We start from the raw sequence: 19,832 nt of genomic DNA, 5'->3' as shown, positions 1-19,832 counted from the left end.
CAGGAGGCTTTACGATGTGCTCATCTGACTTCTCCACATGCTCAGGTGGTGCCTGAGTTTGAATAGCCTCAGTGGATTCCTGATTGTATCTTTTTCCAGGCTGTCATTTCACAGGCTCAGCTGAAGCAGCTTCTTCCAGATCAGATTCAGAATCAGCCCCACGGCAAAGGCTACCTGTCAAGCAAGGGGTGCCTGCTGTGGAACGTTTTTTCTTTACTCATGTGGGGGCTGCATAACCATCCCCTCCTGGAGGCTTTCATTGAATTGAATAGGTGCAAATGAAGAATACTGAACCCGGGCAAAAAAATATACCTGGAGTCAATATCTGCGTTCTATTTTTTATTAATCTGATTCAATTTATTTATGAATGATGGATTAGCCTTTCTAAAAGTAGTTTGATAATGGATGACTACATTTTTTATTTTTATTTTATCTATCACATGGCTAGTCTAGGGAAGAGAAGGACCAGGGGAGACATGATAGCAGTCTTCCAATATCTGAGGGGCTGCCATAGAGAGGAGGAGGGGGTCAAGCTATTTTCCAAGGCACCCAAAGGCCAGACAAGGAATAATGGATGGAAACTGATCAGGAAGAGATTCAACCTGAAAATAAGGAGGAATTTTCTGACAGTGAAAACAGTCAGCCAATGGAACAGAAGTTGCCTTTGGAAGTTGTGGGAGCTTCATCACTGGAGGCTTTCAAGAAGAGTCTGAACTGCCATCTATCAGAAATGATGTAGGGTCTCCTACTTGGGAGCGGGGTTGGACTAGATGACCTACAAGGTCCCTTTCATCTCTGTTAATCTGTTACATCTGTTACATCACATTTACTTGCCACTCATCTCCTAGTTCAGGTGACATATTGCTCGTATTGCTTTATTTGAATTCTGATTTGTCATAGAATGTAAAGATTGGAAGGGATCTTAGAGGTAATCGTGTCCAACCTTCTACAGTACTCATTGTAGAAATCCACCATAGCCCATCCCCAAACAAATTCCTTCCAGCCTCTGCTTAAGCACTCCAAGGTAAAGCAAATACATCACCTCTCTTGAGGTACGTTGTTTCATTATGGAACAGCTCCTATTAGAGACATTTTCCTGATCATCAACCCATATCTGCTTCCTCGTGATTTACGTCCATTGTTTCTTCTTTAATCTAGTGGAACAATTCTGCTCTGTCTTCATGTGGCTGCCCTCTGTATATTTGAAGACTGCTATCTATCTCTTGGAAGACTTCTCCAGGGGAAACATACCCAATGCACACCACTGTTCCTCTTAAGTTTTTCCTTCTTCACCTCTTATTGTTCTGTTCTTCAATTAATGTTCTTTCAAAATGTAGGACCAGCACTGGGTACAATATTTTAGTTGAAACTTCATGCAGAAAAGGAACTTAATGCAGAAAAGGAAGAATTATGACTCCTACTGATTTTGACATTCTTAACTTTTTGTTCATTTAGAACTGCATTTGCTTTTTATGCAAGTGCATTCGATTGTTGTATCATGTTTTTAATAGATTAACAGAGTTGGAAGGGACCTTGTAGGTCATCTACTCCAACCCTCAGCCCAAGCAGGAGACCCTACACCATTTCTGACAGATGGCAGTCCAATCTGTTCAGTCAAGATACCCCGATTCTTTATATATATACTGTACAGCTATGTATAATGTGATTCCTCTGATCCTAGATTCATCCATTTGATTTTTCTTACCCAAATATGGAACTTTGTGCTTTTCCTCTTGAAATTCATTGTGCTAGTTCCTCCTCATTGTGTCTTGTTATTCTGGTGATCCTGAATCTTCCTACTGTCCATTATAGTCATGGCTATTTCCCCAATAGGGCAATTCTATTCTATAATCCTCATGCAAGTTTATGCATGAGGGCTCTACTATCTGCTGCTCAGCGCTTCCTTCCAATATGACAAAGATTTAGGATGTATATTTACCGAGTATGAGTTTTTATCCAGAACTGCATCCATCTAATGATAACATAGTTTAGTCCATATTTTGCCATCTTCTCTACTAGAATCTTGTGGGAAAATCAGTCCAGACATGGTATATTACATTATTATGATCAACTAAACTATGAAAAATGCAGATCAGATTATCTGTTATCTGATATGATTAATTATTGATAAAGTATGCAGGTTCCTGCCAAATAATGCATTCCTTTTTAAATGTTCACAAATTCATTGCCGTCTACTCTCTTCCAGTATTTTGCCCACTATCAGAATTAATTGCCTGACCTGTAGTTACTCAGGCTGCTTCTTTTCCCCTGTGAACAGCACAGAGAAGGAAAAGGCAAGGTAATGGATGAATGTTATGAGGCAAAGGAAACATTTTTTATTCTGCATCTGTACATATTATGCAAATAATAAGAATAAATTCTTAGAGGCCTCTTTTGGGATTGTGTAAATGTAGGACCAGCACTGGGAACAATACTGCAGATTCTGTTAAATGTGGCTTCTCTTTCTTCAGAGATCTATCCTCTCCTCTCCTAATCTCAAGCTCAAATGATGGATATTCCCCATTTTCCATCTCTGACAGCTGCAAGTAGCCAGATCAAGTCAGCTGGGAATGCAGTTACTTCTTGAGTGGGTGTTGCTGGTTCATCTTGCTGGCCTGCTCAGTGCCTTCTTCATCAAATTGGAAAAGCAGATATTTGTCCTTTAGGGAGGGAGTTTTCATAGAAACCCAGTTCACACCAAAACAATCTCCTCAGAAGTTCCTCAGGAATGTTTGACATGGGTTCTGCTACCTGGTTGACCACAATGCAATTTTTTTTCCAGCAGGGAGTCAACAAAGCCTCAACAAGCATAAGGAAGCAGTTGGAGAGCTAGACAACAATCCTGTTTCTAAAGCCATTGCTCGCCATCTTGGCATTGATATCACTCCAGAAGGACGCGCTGCCAGAAACCGTAGGGGTATTGCTATTATAATTCATGGAGCTCCCTTTACAGGTAAATGGCTTTTCTTGGAGAACTAGAGGTATGTGTATGGAGAGACATAGCTGTTTGCCCCAAGCAGTGCCCCCTGAAATTAGATTGGGCCATTTCCACAGACTCCTCTGGTTCTTTCAATCTTTTCTATGGTAGCCAGTTCTTTTATTTAATGTTAAGAATTTGGCTTTGGTTTCCTAAGTCTTGAAAATGAATGTCCTGTTCACCTCATATAAAATATTAAATGCATGTGATTTTTAACAAGATTTTGTTATGATATAATGTTTTTCAACTTTAGGAGTGCTGGTCTCCTAACCTCCTAACTGTCCCTGCACCTATTGAATTAGACATTTTTTTGGTAAATTAATTGACTGATTCAGAACAATGATACAGTGGAGCAAGTCAGCTTTACAGAGTTATTCAACACTCTACCACTATATTTTAACATCAAACTGAAAGATATTCCACACACCTGTGGGACAAACTTTATGTGGCCTTTATGGTATCTTCAGCTCAACACTGAGGCACCTGATGAGGAAAACTGGCTGCCTTATCCTCTCAGACCAATCTGAGTTGCCCGAGGAAACCTAATATTCTCCTGCATGAGGCTTTGACCTCAGCATTATTCAACTTTGACATTAACTGTGTCTTTTGCTGTAAAGAAAGAGTGTCATTTTGGGCTTGATTGTCAGGAACAGTGGTGGGGTTCCTCTGATTGGGGACTTGTGGCTTCTGAGCATAGTGGACCTTGCTGGCTTTTATATTGAATGTAATGTAATTTTGATTTATTTTTATTTTATTTATTTATTTATTCAATTTATATGGCCACCTTATATAGCCAAGAGTCATCAATCATGCTCTCCAGTTAGAATTTTGCGCAGAAACTTCTGTCGCCTGAAAACTATCTATGGAATGCAGTTTCGGTTTTGCAAGCTGCTGCACTGCTCCCCACCTCCCTTTCTGCTGGCAACTTTAAAAGACCAGAGAAATATTTTATGAGTTGACAGCCAATACAGCTGATGTAGGCTTGGTATTACATGGCCATAATATGGTACAGTACATGCTGGACCAGCTGAAGCTTTCAAATGCTCTTTGAGGGATGCCCCATGTAGAACGTATTGCAATAATTCTAGCAGGAAGTAAATAAGGCACAAATAGTCATGAGTTGTGCCTCCTGATCCAAAGATGTACACAACTGCTACGCATGTATTACAGATATATTTATGCGAAAGCTCCCCTGGCACAGCTACCACCAGTTCCTATGTGAGTCCACGAGAACCCCCCGATTGTGCCCCAGCTTTGGAATGGAGGAGTATAATCTCATTCAGGGTTACAGTGGGAAACAATTATATCTTGGGGGGCTGAAAATTTTTTCTTCATGATCAAATCACTTTTGTCTAAGCATTGCCTTCTGTTCCTCAAGATTCCTCTTACATCCCGTTACACTTTCCCCTCCTTGTGTCTCACTTAAATACTTTTTAATATTTCATACACATAGGGTCTGGTTTTGATTGTCTATGAAAAACTCTTTGGAGATAAAACAGTTGTTTGATCTGAACTTGCAGAATAATTTAAGTTCTGGACCACAAATCTCTAGCCTAAACAGACAAGGAAGCCCATGCTTAATTTCTCCGAACATTCCCTGTGCAACATAAAGACCTTTTATACTAGCCATATTCATTATCCTGTCTTCAGTCCTCCTGGAGATAAAATGATACAGCTACACAAGGGGACCTTTGCCCTGTTCACCTGGCCAGGGCTGGAGGTCCCTGCAGCCAGCCAGACCACTAGTTGCATTCACCTGTGGAACCTGACACAAAAATCGGTTTTCCTATTGTCCTAGCTGCATAATAGTTTGACAACAAAAGCTGCCCTTCAAGAGTGACCTCACAAGCAAAAGTGAGACTGCTGAGTATTCCACAATGGAGTAGAGCAAAATGGAGTCCTAGAGGTGAAAGCCCCTTTAGTCCCAATTTCCTTCTCTGTGTTGGAATCCCAGTTCTGGGCAGATGATTGTCCACCTCTGGATTGAACATATCTCACCCACCATTCTTCTGATTAATGGATCTACTCTCAAATTTTAGGATTATGATTTTTCTAATATTCAGACAGAATCTAAATCTGCGTGTGAAATTATAAGCTTTCTCTGAAATCCAGTTTGGAAAAAATGCTTAGTTTGTGTAGCCATTTTGAGAGTTCAGAAATGATACAAGTGTCACAATCCTTAATAATTCCAGAATTCAGAATCCTCAATGAGAGAGCCATCTTCCTGAACAAAAAAGTGTGGACCACTGGTATTTGAGTGCTAGCTGTTACAACATACGTATAGTTGCATAAGGGACTGCAGCAGCCACTGTGTAGGACAGACTGGCAGAAACTAGCAGAGCATATTAACAATCAGAAGTCATGATGAAAACTTCTTAACCTCATCACACATGGACAGACTCATCCATAGTCTCAACTGGAAAACTGAGGATCCTAGACTAGAGGTTCTCAACCTGTGCCTATGGACCCCTGCGAGACCTCAATGTCATCACAGGGTGTGTGTGGAGGCTTGAGGAAATGTTATAATTTAAATCTACAGTTAAATCTTGGAGGTCTGTAGCCATGGTCTGTGGCCACAAAAAGTATTTAAAAGGGGTCCATGTTGAAGAAAAGGTTGAGAACGATTATCCTAAACCAGGCTAAATCAAAAAATGCTAGGAAATTCCTGGAAACTTGGCACTCAGACAAATCAGCCATTAACAGGTATGTAGATATAAACAACATTCACACACCACTCAAAAGACCATGAAAAAGCTAAAAAGAAAACAAAAAGACCAGAATGCCACCCTACCAGCAGTCAGCACCCAGATAAACTGGAATTAGCACCAGGATTAAACCATTACTTTTATTTTTATGTTGTGTTTTGCTTTTTTATGTATTGTTACTTTCTAAGAGTCATCATTTTAAAATGGGTAACTATTAAAATAATTAAAATAAATCAATAACATAGAATCAAGATTTAAGTCTTGATTGTATGTTATTCATTTATTTAAATTATGGTGGCAAGAGAATCCAGGTGTATCTGTGTTTGAGAACTTTTATATCTTCCATTTCCCCAGGGAAGACTAGTGCTGCTGTAGTCCTGGCGAAACACTACAGTGCAGCTTGCTTGTCCATTGACTCGGTGGTCCTGGAAGCCATCTCAGATGGCAGTAGTTCAGCAGGGCTTCGTGCACGGGAACTCTGCATCCGAGCTGCTATTGAGCAGGCCCAGCGAGAAAACGACGATGGTGGTAAGCAAGACAATGAGTTCTGGGGAGTTCGGCATGACCGCATGTTTCCAAACAAACCTTGCTTTCCTCCCCTCTAACCTCTGTCTGTGGTTTTGGCTTCTCTCAAGAAGCTTGTCAATTTTCAGAGTCAACTTTTGCTAAACGCTTGCATTCTAGAGATGTGTTCCAGTTTTCTTAAATGTAATCCTTTCCTCCAGTCTGAAATGCACTGACAGTGTAACAATGGACAAGTGCATCAGAATCTATGGGAATTGTAAATCCTGGATGACTGCCGTGGTACGTACACTTCTGAGAGCCCGGGATTCTGCCTTTAAGGCAGGGGACAGGGACATATATAGAGAGGCCAGGGCAAACCTTAAAAGAGGCATTAAGATGGCAAAACAACAATACAAATATAAGGTGGAGAAACATCTAGCAGATAACAACCCAAAGGAAGTGTGGCAGGGACTGCAGCACCTAACTAACTATAAGGGCAACACGAGGAACATGGTCAGCGCTGATAGAGGAGTTGAACATCTTCGTTCTCTATGAGTGAAAAGACCAGATCCCATAACCTGTCATGCCCCTGTTGGAATCTGATTCCAAGGGGTTGGCCAAGCAGCTGACAGGGAGTGAGAGTGTGGCTCCGTTGGCTGTGGAAGAAACTGGGGAAGGGCACAGTCTGCCTGGGCAGAGCAGGGTAGAGGTAGAGCAAGGCAGAGGGAATTCAGAGGAAGATCCAGGCCCACCCCCTCTTTATCCTAGGGCATGCAGGGAGGAACAGAGAAGGGAGCAACATGAGTTGCGTGGCTTACGGGGGAGGAAAAGGCCCTGATTCCCTTCATTAGCTGCAGCTAGGAACACAGTTTTAAAAAGGGAATTTGCACACAGCAACTTGTTGGAAGCAAATTGTGAGTTATCTTTTATTGTCGAGGCTTATCTGGGTTCCTGGCGTCTTCCCAACTGTGTGTGTTTTGTTGGCCTTTGAAGTCTGCAATTCCTTATACTGCCCTGTCCAGTTAATTGCTGCAGTGTGGTTTGTGTGGATTTTTATTTACAGTTTATATGTACTTTGTTTTCGGACTGAATATCTTCCACATAAAGACTGTTCTTGGGAGATTTTTTTCTTCACCCGAAGGTAACTGGATATTGGGGGCAAAGTTGGAGGTATTAAAGGGACTCTTCTTGCTTATGTGACTGTGTTGCCTTTGTGCCACGTCATCACATAGCCTCTGCCTGCTGGCTTTCTGATTCCCAGCCACTCACTTTATACGAACACCAAGTGAGAACTGCATTGAAGGCTGCATTGAAGGCTGCAAAGCTGCAGGTCCAAATGTGGTGCTGGGGATAGTGGTAAAGACTAATTAGCTAGATAGTGGTAAAGACTAATTAGTGCCAACAAGTGACAAGGATCTCCAACATCTCCCTGCAAACAACCTGTGTTCCTCATGCTTGAAAGCAGCCACTTTTGTCCCAGTCCGGAAGAAAACAGCAATTAACTCCCTAAACAACTACAGACCTATTGCATTAACGTCTGTAGTGATGAAATGCTTCGAAAGACTGGTTCTCCAACACCTTAGGGAATGCATCCCATTGGACTTTGACAAACATCAGTTTGCCTACAGGGGGAACAGGTCGACAGACGACGCTATAGCTACTGCCTTACATTCTGTAGCGAGCCATCTGGAGAAACCTGGAAACTGCTCGGCCTTCAATACTATCCTGCTGAGCATCCTTATTGAAAAGCTGAATGACTTGGATTTTCCCTCTTCCATCTGCGACTGGATCAAAATCTTTCTGAGGGACCGACCACAAACTGTGAGGGCTGGGTCTGTCACATCCACCTCACTGAAGCTTAGCACCGGCTCCCCACAGGGCTGTGTGCTCAGTCCCTACCTGTACTCACTATACACACATGATTGTGTATTGTCTGACCCATTCACTGTGACCATTAAGTTCGCAGATGATGCCACCATATTGGGTCTCATTACAGGTGGAGATGAAACAGCGTACAGGGGGGAGGTTCAAAAATTATCCTCATGGTACCTAGAAAACAATCTGCACCTAAACATCAAGACAAAGGAGATGGTGTTAGACTTCCAGAAGAAGAGAGAGGAACCCGCCCCACTTTACATCAGGGGGGCTGTGTGGAGAGAGTTTCCTGCTTTAAATTCCTGGGAATCTACCTCAGCAAAGATCTTATCTGGAAAAGGTAAGATCTTTGGGGGGTCATAAATCATTAGTGAAGGACCTTCTTCAAAGCAATGGAGTACATTCCTCCCCCCAAGTCACAAGGCTGATTCAAGCAAGCTATTTGAACAAAATAATTCAAGGAGCAATTTCTTTTGTTTAAAAGCCTAACATTTCTTCATCTCCTCCTCTCTTTATAAAAAAATAAAAGCATAACACAGCCACAGTGCATGCAACTTACTGAAGTATTTTTCCTAATGAATTTTTCCCTTCCATCGAAATCGGCTGACACTCAACTATTAGCTTGCAGCACCATCTGAAGTAGGCAATAAATTCCTTTGGGCAATCAGCAAACTTCATAGCCATGAGGCTCACCCCCTAAAGAGAGAAATCAGACTCAAGTAAAGCAGCCTATACCCCATCTGGTGGTCAAGAAGAAATTTACAGTGAAGTTAAAGAATTCTTACCATTTTTTTTCCTTTTTTCAAGAGTGGGCAAGGAAGTTCCCCCCTCTTTTTCTCTTCAGCCCACTGCTACATCTGGGGCTCAAAGAAAAATCTCCCTGAAACTATTGTGGACAATTTAATCAATTTAATTCAAATGTCCCAAGAATTACTGCAACCTAACATGGGCATAGCAACAGCGTCTTCCTGACCCTCTGCTGCCACCTTGTGAAGCAAGTGACAATAATAGGCATATTTCTGTGTTCGGCCCTGAAGTCTTCAGACTACACTACGCATATTTCTGCGTTCAGCCCTCTAGTCTTCAGACTTCGCGATGCAACCTCTAGTGCCCCCTTGTGTTACAAGCTCACAATGCACCCTAGAAGTGGCCATATTGTGTGCTCTGCTAGCATCGCCCAGACTCTGCAGTGCCACCTACATGCTCAAGTATTAAATCCAGCTGCTACCTGCTTGCAGTGCCCACTAGTACAAAAAAGGTAATTGCATGGAAAACCACTAAAATTTTCCAAAATTCTCCCTTTGCCAAGCATGGCAACTTCCTCAGCCATGACAGATGTCTCTGATGTACCAGAAGACCTGATTCCTCCATCCACCCTTGTTGTAAACGTGGAGCTGATTCCTGACACCCAGTTTTAGATGTCCAACCCTCTGGAGAAGCCGCAATACCTCAGAAGGCCTACGACCTCAGACAGCATAGGAAGCTTACCTCACCCGCGGTGACACGCTTCAGAGAGGATTGGGAAAGGCAGTATCACCATCATGCATGGACGGAGCTGGTCAAGATCTGTGACACGCCCAAAAGCAAGTTGCCCTTCGAGAGCCTCTTCCTGATGCAGAAGGAGTTAGAGGAACACCTCGCACGGTGGAGAGACAGTGAAAATAAGTTTAAATACATACAGTCGAACCTGGAAGACCCAGAGTTCCAGGAACACTCATTGCTTCAAGGAGGCAAACAAAGAACGCGAAGACAGCGTTTGGGAAGGTAGAAACTCCCTCGAGGCCACGCTCCTCATTGCGCTACAGAAGGAGCAAATACCAAGGGAGAAGTCCACATCTGACATAGGTCTTCAATCACAAGCAGCTTCTTCCCACCATTCTAAGAAAGCCTCCTCCCTCCATCCCAAATCGGCTAGATCACAGGCAGTTTCCAATGTCTCGCGCCAATTCTCTGCTGCCAGTAGCGGCTCAGCAGGCTGAAATAGTGGCTCAACAGGCAGAAATAGCGGCCAGACAACAGGCAGAAATAGCCAAAGCCCAGGCCAGACAACAGGCAAAACTAGCCAAAGCCCAGGCCAGACAACAGGCAGAAATGGCCAAAGCGCAGGCCAAATTGGAGTTGGCCAAACGGCAAAGAGATGCCTCAACAAAGATGGCATGTGCCGCAACATGGCAGAAGATGGCCGACAACACCTCCCTCCGATTTGCCCTCGAACAGTTGAGAGAAGAGAGCCCAGATACACGGGTCAAAGCCTACGTGGACGAGCAGCTCTCGCTACAAAATGAGCAGATGGAACCGCCTCAATTGCCTAGCAGTCTCCCTCAACCAGGGAAGCACAGGGATGAATCTCAACCACAGACTCTACATATCAGTTACGCGACTGACATTGTATGACCTAAAGTACGAGATTCACTTCCCACCAACAGCAAACCTTCCCCAATTGATGTTGTACGTACTAAGGTCCGAGATTCTCTTCCCAGCACCAGCAACTCTACCGCAACGTCTCACACCCTGCTAGCCAAGCAATTTAGCCCACCAGTGCTTACAACGACTTCTTGACGAGTCAATATGCCATCAACGACAACTGCCACACTCAATCCACAGGCAGCAGCGTTCCTGGCACAACCTCCAGGCAGGGAGTGTGCTGTCCCAGCCAGTCTATGGGAATTGGATAGTTACTTAGGAATTATGAGCTGTCCCCTTAAGGGAATGCATCGTGGTAAATGTAGTTAAAGGTATCCTGGGAAATGTAGTTCATGTCACATGGCCACATCTGTAATCCTGATTGGTCACTAAATTGACCCTCGAAGGGTTGGGGGGAGGTTTTCCTCACTTTTGTCTGAACTCTCTAACTGATGGCAGCTTCTTTCTATCGCTACGAAATGTGTTAGGAGATAACCATCTTTTACTACAAGGCAGATATACAAAGGATTGGTCATTAAAGAAAAACTTCATCACAAACGTGAGTTATGAGGATACCTGATGAACCAATAAATGTAATTTGTTATGGTCGTTTTGTTGAGTTATCTATCTGCATCTGTACAGCTTCAAATCCACCTCTGTGCAGAAGGCAGAAAAATAATCACACCAGAGTCTTAGATCTTAAAAGAGCTGATTTTAATAAACTCAGAGAGAACTTGGGAAAGATTCCATGGATGAAAATTCTAAAGGGAAAAACAACTCAAGAATCTTGGGAAACTCTGAAAAATATTGATCATAGAAGCCCACACCAGCACAATGCCACTGAGAAAGCAAAACAAGAAATCCAAGAGAAAACCAGCATGGCTGCACAAAGATTTCTCTCACAAATTGGAAGAAAAAAGGGACAAGTACAAAAAATGGAAAGAAGGACAAACAACTAAGGCAGAATATCAGCAGATAGCCAGAATCTGCAAAGACGAAGTCAGGAAAGCAAAGGCTCAGAACGAAGAAAGACTTGCAACAAAAGTCAAAGATATAAAAAAAAAGTTTCTTCCAACATGTAAATAACAAGAAAAAAAATAAAGGAAGCAGTCAGTCCACTAAGGAGAGAAGACAGCAAGAAAGTAACAAGCAACAGAGAGGAAGCAGAGCTGCTGAACTCATTCTTTGCGTTGGTCTTCATGCAAAAACAAACTATAGCTCAACTCACCAAAAATATAACTGTAATAGACAGACCAGAAAAAAAAGTTAAAATAAGCAAAAAAATTGTAAGAGAACACCTGTCTGATCTTGATGAACACAAATCACCTGGACCTGATGGATCACATCCCAGAGTTTTAAAGGAGCTGGCAGAGGTCATCTCAGAACCACTGCACCATATCTTTCAAAAATCCTGGAGCACCAGGGAACTACCAGAGGACTGGAAAAGAGCTGATGTAGTTTCCATCTTCAAAAAAGAAAAAAAAAAACAGACCCAGGAAACTATAGACCAATCAGCCTAACCTCAATACCCGAGAAAATACTGGAAAAGATAATTAAAAAATCTGCCAACATCTAGAAACAAGTAAAGTAATAACTAGCAGTCAGCACTGGTTTGTTAAAAACAGATCATGCCAAACCAATCTTATTTCATTCTTCAACATAGTGACTAAATTAGTAGACCAGAAAAATACTGTGGACATAATATACTTAGATTTCAGCAAGGCATTTGACAAGTAGACTACAACCTACTATGGTAAGCTAGAAAAAAGTGGGATATATAGCACCACCACCAGATGGATTCGCAACAGACTAACAAACGAGTAGTCCTTAATGGGTCTAAGTCTATATGGAGGGAAGTAAGCAGTGGGGTGCCATCTTAGGCCCAGGACTCTTCAATATCTTCATTAACAACATAGATGAGGGAATAGAAGGGGAACTTACCAAATTTGTGGATGATACCAAACTGGCAGGAATGGCTAACTCCCTAGAAGATAGGCTCAAGATCCAGATGGATCTTGACAGACTAGAACACTGGGCCATATTTAACAAAATGAAATTCAATGTAGAGAAAACTAAAGTCCTACACTTAGGCAAGAAAAACCAAGAGTACACATATAGACTGGGTGAAACCAAGCTTAATAGCAGTAACTGTGAGAGGGATCTTGGAGTCTTAGTGGACAAGCAGCTAAATATGAGCCAGCAGTGTGCAGCTGCCGCCAATAAAGCTAATGCAATCCTAAATTGCATTAACAGAGGGATGCAATCAAGATAAAGTGAGGTACTAATACTAATACTAATACTATAAAGCCTTAGTAAGACCAGACCTAGAGTACTGCATCCAGTTTTGGTCATCACACTATAAAAAAGCTGTTGAGATTCTAGAAAAAGTACAGAGAAGAGCAACCAGGTTGATTAGGGGACTGGAGAATAAAATAGATGAAGAATGGTTACTGGAACTGGGCTTGGCTAGTCTAGTGAAGGACCAGGGGAGACATAATAGCAGTCTTCCAATATCTCAGGGGCTGCCACAAAGAAGAGGCTGTCAAGCTATTTTCTAAAACACCTGAAGGCCAGACAAGGAATAATGGATGGAAACTGAACAAGGAGAGATTTAACCTGGAAATAAGGAGAAACTTTCTGACAGAACAATTAACCTATAGAACAGCTTGCCCTCAGAAGTTGTGTGAGCACCATCACTTGAGACTTTCAAGAAGATCCCACCCCTGAAAGGACCTAATGGTAAAGACTGCAATGATGACACCATTAAAGCCAACATCTTTAACACATTCTTTGGCTCAGTATTTGTAAACAGCAATGGATCATGCCCAATATTTCCTAGTCGAACCACTGACAACTACAATGATCTAATACATATCGATTTTACAGAAGACAATGTTGAAAAAGCACTAGCAATCGAAAACCATCTCTATCTATTGGACCGGACGGAATATGTGCCTACTTCTTTAAAAAGCTATCCACTGCCATAGTCGAACCTCTAAGCATAATCTTTGAAAAATCTTTCTGGACCAGCTCCTTGCCAAACCTATGGTCACAAGCCACGGTCATCCCCATCTTCAAAAAGGGAGACCCCAGCCTAGTTGAAAATTGCAGACCAATCTCTTTATGCTGCATTGTCTGTAAAGTCATAGAATCAATTATTAACCGATCTATTATCCTCCGCTTAGAGACAAACAACCTACTCTCTAAAAAACAATTTGGTTTCAGGCAAAAACTATCATGTAATCTGCAACTCTTACACTGCAAAAACATATGGACTACACAACTCGATCAGGGCAAAGCAATAGAAACAATCTACATAGACTACTGTAAACCCTTTGATTCAGTGGTACACGATAAACTACTCCTAAAACTAAAATCTTATGGTATCTCTGGACACCTGCATTACTGGATAGAAGAATTCCTGTCAAACAGACAACAAATGGTCAAAATTGGGAGCGTCCTATCAAATTCTGTACCTGTCCACAATGGGGTCCCCCAAGGCAGTGTTCTAGGACCAACTCTCTTCATACTCTACATAAATGACCTCTGTGATCATATTAAGAGCAACTGCATTCTCTTCGCTGATGATGTAAAGCTATTCAACACCACCAACAATACTGCTACCCTTCCAAAAGACCTCGACTATGTATCAGAATGGTCAAACAAATGGCAACTTCAAATCTCAAAAAATAAATGCTCTGTCTTACATATTGGCAAAAGAAATCAGAAAATAAAATACAAGCTGAATAGTCAAGACCTTGTTGATGATCCAAACTCTGTCAAGGACCTTGGAGTACTCATCTCTAATGATCTAAGTGCTAGAGCCCATTGTAACTACATAGCCAAAAAGGCATTAAGAGTTGTAAACCTAATTCTGCGTAGCTTTTTCTCTGGTAATATCACTCTACTAACTAGAGCATACAAAACTTTTGCTAGACTAATACTTGAATACAAGCTCATCAGTCTGGAACCCGCATTACGTATCTGAAATTAATAAATTGGAGAAAGTCCAGAAATATTTCACAAGAAGAGTTCTCCACTCCTCTACTCATTGTAGAATACCTTATGCCACCAGACTTGAAACTCTAGACCTAGAAAACCTAGAACTACGACGCCTTCGGTCTGATCTAAGTATAGTACATAAAATTATACATTGCAATGTCTTACCTGTCAATGAATACTTCAGCTTCAACCATAACAACACAAGAGCACACAATAGATACAAACTCAAGGTAAACTGCACCAAACTTGATTGCAGGAAATATGACTTCAGCAACAGAGTGGTCAATGTTTGGAATACTCTATCTGACTCTGTGGTTTCTTCCCCAAACCCCAAAAACTTTAACCTTAGACTACTATTGACCTCACCACTTTCCTAAGAGGTCTGTATGGGTCGTGCATAAGCACACCAACGTGCCTACCATCCCTGTCCTATTGTTTCTTTTTATTTTTCTTATATGTATTCATTTCATGTATTCACAACTATGTTTATACTTATACCTGTTATCTTATAATTGCTTGACAAAATAAATAAATAAAAATAAAATAAATAAGAGATTGGACTCCCATCTGTCAGAAATGGTGAGGGTCTCCTGCTTGGGCGGGAGGTTGGACTAGATGACCTACAACGTCCCTTCCAACTCTGATTATCTGTTATTTGTATAGAAGGCAACTAAACTCAAGTTTTTCAAGATTACTCTCCTAGAATGCTAAGAAAAAAGGAAAATACTTGTCCTTTTCATAAAGACTCAAGCAAATCAAACAGAGATGGAAAATTCTGTTTGTTATGAAAGTCTTCTTGGAAATTAAAAATCAGAATGATTAAACAGGCCTTTTATATGTAAAAGTAACTTCACTGGACTCATGGAACTTCCTAGTACTAAGAAGGGTGCTAGAGATGAAAAAGGGAAACCTGGTATAGCTACAGTATTAAAATAAAACAAAAATGGACAAAACAGCATTGATCTCACTGTGCATATGAACTTAACTTGCCTCATAAACAAAAGCAATATTTAGGAAAACATTCAAAGCCAATTTTGCTTGTCTACAAAAACATAAAACAAAACCATGTTAATTTATTGAAACTAGACCAGGAATATATAGCATTGGAAAAGATGAAAAAAATGGAATAGCAGATTTAAGATTTATCTTAAATCACCTTCTGGGGAAGTAACAGAACAAGACAAAGGAGGAATTTCAATCCTGACATTTAGAAAAAATATAAGATTTTAACGCTGGCATCCATTTAAGCTACAAATAAAAGTATGGACAATTGTATTAACAGTACTCCAAAATGTTAATAGAAATTGCAGAGGAAATAATTATCACAGGAGGCATAAATGGAGTGCCAGACCCATGGTTTTGTTCAATACTTGAGATTAAAGAACTCAAAAGCTGGGAACTATACATTTTTCTCAGGAGGACACCAAACATACCCAAGAAGTGATATGCTCTGGACCTCCAAGGCCATTGAGTGGAAGAGATGCAGATTTGCTTTAAGACATAGGCAAACCATGCCCTAATTCTCATATCTTTCTTTCAGGTATTAGAAGAATTTTCTTGATCTTATTTTATTCATTCAGTACAATGATTAACAGTAGTCCACATTGTTAGTGGTCTACTAGTAGAGATATACTGTGCATATAATGACATGCAGGCTTTGATGTTTAGATATTCAGATTGAGGTGTTCCTGACATGTTTGACCCTGGGGTCATGTGAAAGGAAGATCCTTGTCAACGTTGCAACTGACAAACCCAACCAAAGCAAGCACGATCAAGACCTTCCAATCTCTGAATGCAAAACTCTATTGATCTCTGAATGCAAAACTCATTTCAGCACTGATGAAGTCAAAGCCAGCTCTACCTAATTTCCGCATAAACCCACATAATACAGGATAGATTTCTCCCTCCCCCGTATTATTACAAATCAATTGTCCAATTTAATGTCATTGTATTGTTATGAGAAAAAGTCTCTGGCCTTGGCAAACACCTGACCGAGTATCCTTGGCTCTCACAGCTTGTCTTGTTGAAGTCTGGAGCCTGCTTTCCATCTCTCCCTCCCCTCCCCTCTGGTCCTTTGGCAAGTTGAGAAGCGATAATGGTTGCAACAGCATAAGCGCGCTTTGAGCTTGACAATCCTACTTTTGTGTGGATTACTATGAGGAGATGTGGCGTCTTCTTGAGGAGATACTTTGATAGAGCCAGCTAAGTATATGTTGGTTCTGAGGCTTCAGCAGTTCAGAGGGTTGCTAGAGGGGAGTGGGGCAAATTAAAATATTTTCTATGCCTCCCCATTTCTTAAACACTTCATTAATTTTTAAATTGAAGAGAAGCTTCCCAGCTAAGTAATTGTGTGTAGCAAAAATCTGAAAACTCTATGTTCATCAGTTCAACAGTTCATTTGAAGGGGAAATTAGAGTCAGATGTTGTAATCCATAGGGTCCTAATTAGATGTGAGTGTGTGGGTCCTTCTTTAAAGCACAAAAATATGCATCAATAATAGAGTGATGTGGAAGCAGGTCATGGCTGCAATAGGCTGCAATCTCCTCCTTTCAGAGGAGATTTGGTTTATCAATAAAAAATTAATACTTTTCCTGCCTGTTCAACAAGGAAGAAAACTTTTCTTGCGCTCCTCCTGCTAGCCTTGTTCCTCCCCTCCCTACTTTTTTTCCAAGGCACAGAGGGGCAGCCAGCCCTTGCTCTTGGCACCCGGCTGAGCACTGAGGCTTTGGCCAAGCACACCTCGAATGGCAGCCAGCAGAGCTCCGAGTCCAAGACAGGGCCCCTCTCTATTGTCTCCCGGGGCTACCGAGGAAGCACCGCCACGGCCAAAGGCAAGCTGGAAAGCCACCTGTCTCTGAAACTGAGCAGCAGCAGCAGCAGCAGCAGCAGCAGCAGCAGCAGCAGCAGCAGCAGCCAGATCAGCCTGGATCCCAGGTGAAAATCCATCAAGCTCAGTCCCATGGACAGGTAGTCCTCACTTACTGACTATAATTGGACCAACAATTCCATCAAGAACTGGCACGGTCGTTAAATAAATTGTTGGGGGCTTTTTGACATCCTGTGACTGTGTCTTAACCTTGCCAGCATCTCCACTGACTTCACTTCTCCGAGGCACTGTTGGAAATGAGGGCCGTTTGCCATATGTCCAAAGCACAAGCAAGGGAATGCAGATACGCTGCACCTGCAACAAGTTTGAAGCCTGGTCGTAAATCTCCTTCAGCCCATTGTAACTTCAAATGGTTGCTGAATGAGTAGTCAGTAAGCAAGGACCACCTGTATGACAGTTCACCGAGTAGTAGAATGCCAGCTTTCAATTAAAACTGCATCTCCCACCCACCCCCCCCCCACATTTGAAATGGATAGTCAGGTCAGCCGTGCTTAAGGATTAAAATGCTGGTTGACAGTCTGAATGACATCTAAATACCAACAATTAGTTTGTAGCAGTTTTCTTTAATTCTTCTATGAAGTGATTGGATCATTTCCTGGTTTAGTCTTCTTTCTAAATTCCTTTCTGACTTGTCTGGGACTCCTTGCTATATCTGACATATAATGTCTGCCAGTGAGAGGTACTTTACATTCCTTTCCATCTGTCCCTTGGTTTCCTCTAGCATACCACCTAAGAAAACTTTTGAAAAACTTCAAAGTCTTCCAGTAAAATCATCAAGTCTGGTCATCCTTGTTCTTTGCGGATGCCTCTTAATTTAGCTTTTCTTATTTCAGAATTTAATTTCTCAATTCTACATTTAGATTTGATAGGCAATCATGAAACAGCTTAATTTTTTTAGTCTTTAATATTTAAATGTGAGTTCAAATTTGTGATTTCAAATCCCCTGAGATTGTAATTTCTAGGTTGAATCCTGTCATCCTATTTTCGAAAGCTTTTATTGATTTTAGTCCTTACACTACCTATTCTACTTTCTCCTTTTCTTCATTTCTGAAAGCAGTAAAAACAATTGGTTAACAGTTTTAATCATTTTTCTCTCCAAATCCTATAATTAATTTTGAAAATGATATGTTTAATAAGCTTAATATCTTCTACATTTGAAGTGCATTACCAATACTTCCTTCATCTATTCCCTCACTTCTGTATTCCTTTCTTTTGGGGCCTTTCTGAAATATTATTCTTCATTAACCAAAAGAGAAAAAGTAATAAATCATTTCATTAAGATAGCATATTGTAATATATGCAAAACAGGTAATACAGAAAAATAAAATATTTACTTGTTAACTACAAAAAGTGAATGTCCACACATTTTAGCATTAGTCCCTAACTGGTCTGTTAATTTTCTAACTGCCTTCCCAGGTACCCTCCAGCCCGATCACCAGCGCCCCCCTCCAGCGACGCCTGAGTGTCAGTGCCAGTGGAGTTGGTGATTATGGTCTGATGAGTTGCGTACTTCCAGATGAGCTTTTGGTGGAGATACTTTCAGAGAGGATGCAGGTAATGGCAGCCGGAAGGAGAAACCAAGGGGAGCTCTAGGCACAATAGCTCATAGAAATATGTGTAAATTACCAAGTGAACTTTTCCAGTTTCTACAGACATATGGATGCAGATTTATTTATTTATTATAAAAATATTTCCTATTTCATTGCTTTGCTTTACTTAAAGGATAATTGAATGTCTATGGAGATTCTCAATCATCCAGGTCAAAGTTGTCCCAAAGCTACTTTTTCAAGAGGCAACTGGACTTTCTGGTGTTTCTTTGAAGATGTTTTGCTTCTCATCCAAGAAGCTTCTTCAGCTCTGACTGGATGGTGGGGAATGGAAGAATTTATACTCCTTGCAGACAGCTGGTCATTTTCACTCTTTTAACAAGTACTTAAGGCCACCTGGATGTTTATCTGTATCATCAGGGTCACCTGAATGGTGCAAATGGGTGTGGGGCCTCCTTGGAACTTCTGAAATGATTGTATTGCAGACCGGAGATAGATGATGCCGTATCCCTCCCCCTCTGTTGAGAGAGGGCTGTTCAATTTTGACATAGATGTCTTCTTTGACCTCTCTTTCAAACCAGTGGTCCGCTCTGTCCAAAATGTGGACTTTGCTGTCTTCAAAAGAATGGCCTTTGCCTTTTAAATGCAGATGGACTGCAGAAACTAGTCCTGTTGGCTTTGTTCTCCTGTGCACGTGGCTCACTTGCATTGTGCTGCAGGAAATTTTCCTCTAATTCTAGGTTCAATTTCTCTTTGTCAATTTTCCACTTCCCCATCTAGTTCTGCCTTCAGGTGCTTTGGAGAATAAGTCAGCCCCTCTTCTCTATGACAGCCCCTCAAGTATTGAAAGATTGCAAAAGCCAGAGGTCATGAGACTCTCAGGAAGAACAACAATAGTGTACACAGCAGATTGCAAGGAGAAAGCCACTATC

At 41.4% G+C, this 19,832-nt stretch overlaps 1 protein-coding gene across 1 annotated transcript in view; it reads left to right on the top strand.

Moving 5' to 3' along the window:
* HYDIN (HYDIN axonemal central pair apparatus protein) overlaps positions 1 to 19,832 on the top strand; it is a 285,840-nt gene that overhangs the window by 164,732 nt on the left and 101,276 nt on the right. Inside the window, 5 exon segments of the mRNA XM_087971902.1 lie at positions 2,783 to 2,953; positions 6,037 to 6,210; positions 17,139 to 17,341; positions 17,344 to 17,400; positions 18,770 to 18,907. Of these exon segments, the coding sequence (XP_087828028.1) occupies positions 2,783 to 2,953; positions 6,037 to 6,210; positions 17,139 to 17,341; positions 17,344 to 17,400; positions 18,770 to 18,907 (743 nt within the window).

Source organism: Notechis scutatus, chromosome 9 (genome assembly GCF_049901735.1).
Source record: "Notechis scutatus isolate UNSWTSFEM ecotype Mainland chromosome 9, rNotScu1.2, whole genome shotgun sequence".
Classification (NCBI taxonomy): domain Eukaryota; kingdom Metazoa; phylum Chordata; class Lepidosauria; order Squamata; family Elapidae; genus Notechis; species Notechis scutatus.
This window is presented reverse-complemented; position numbering and strand designations above follow the sequence as displayed.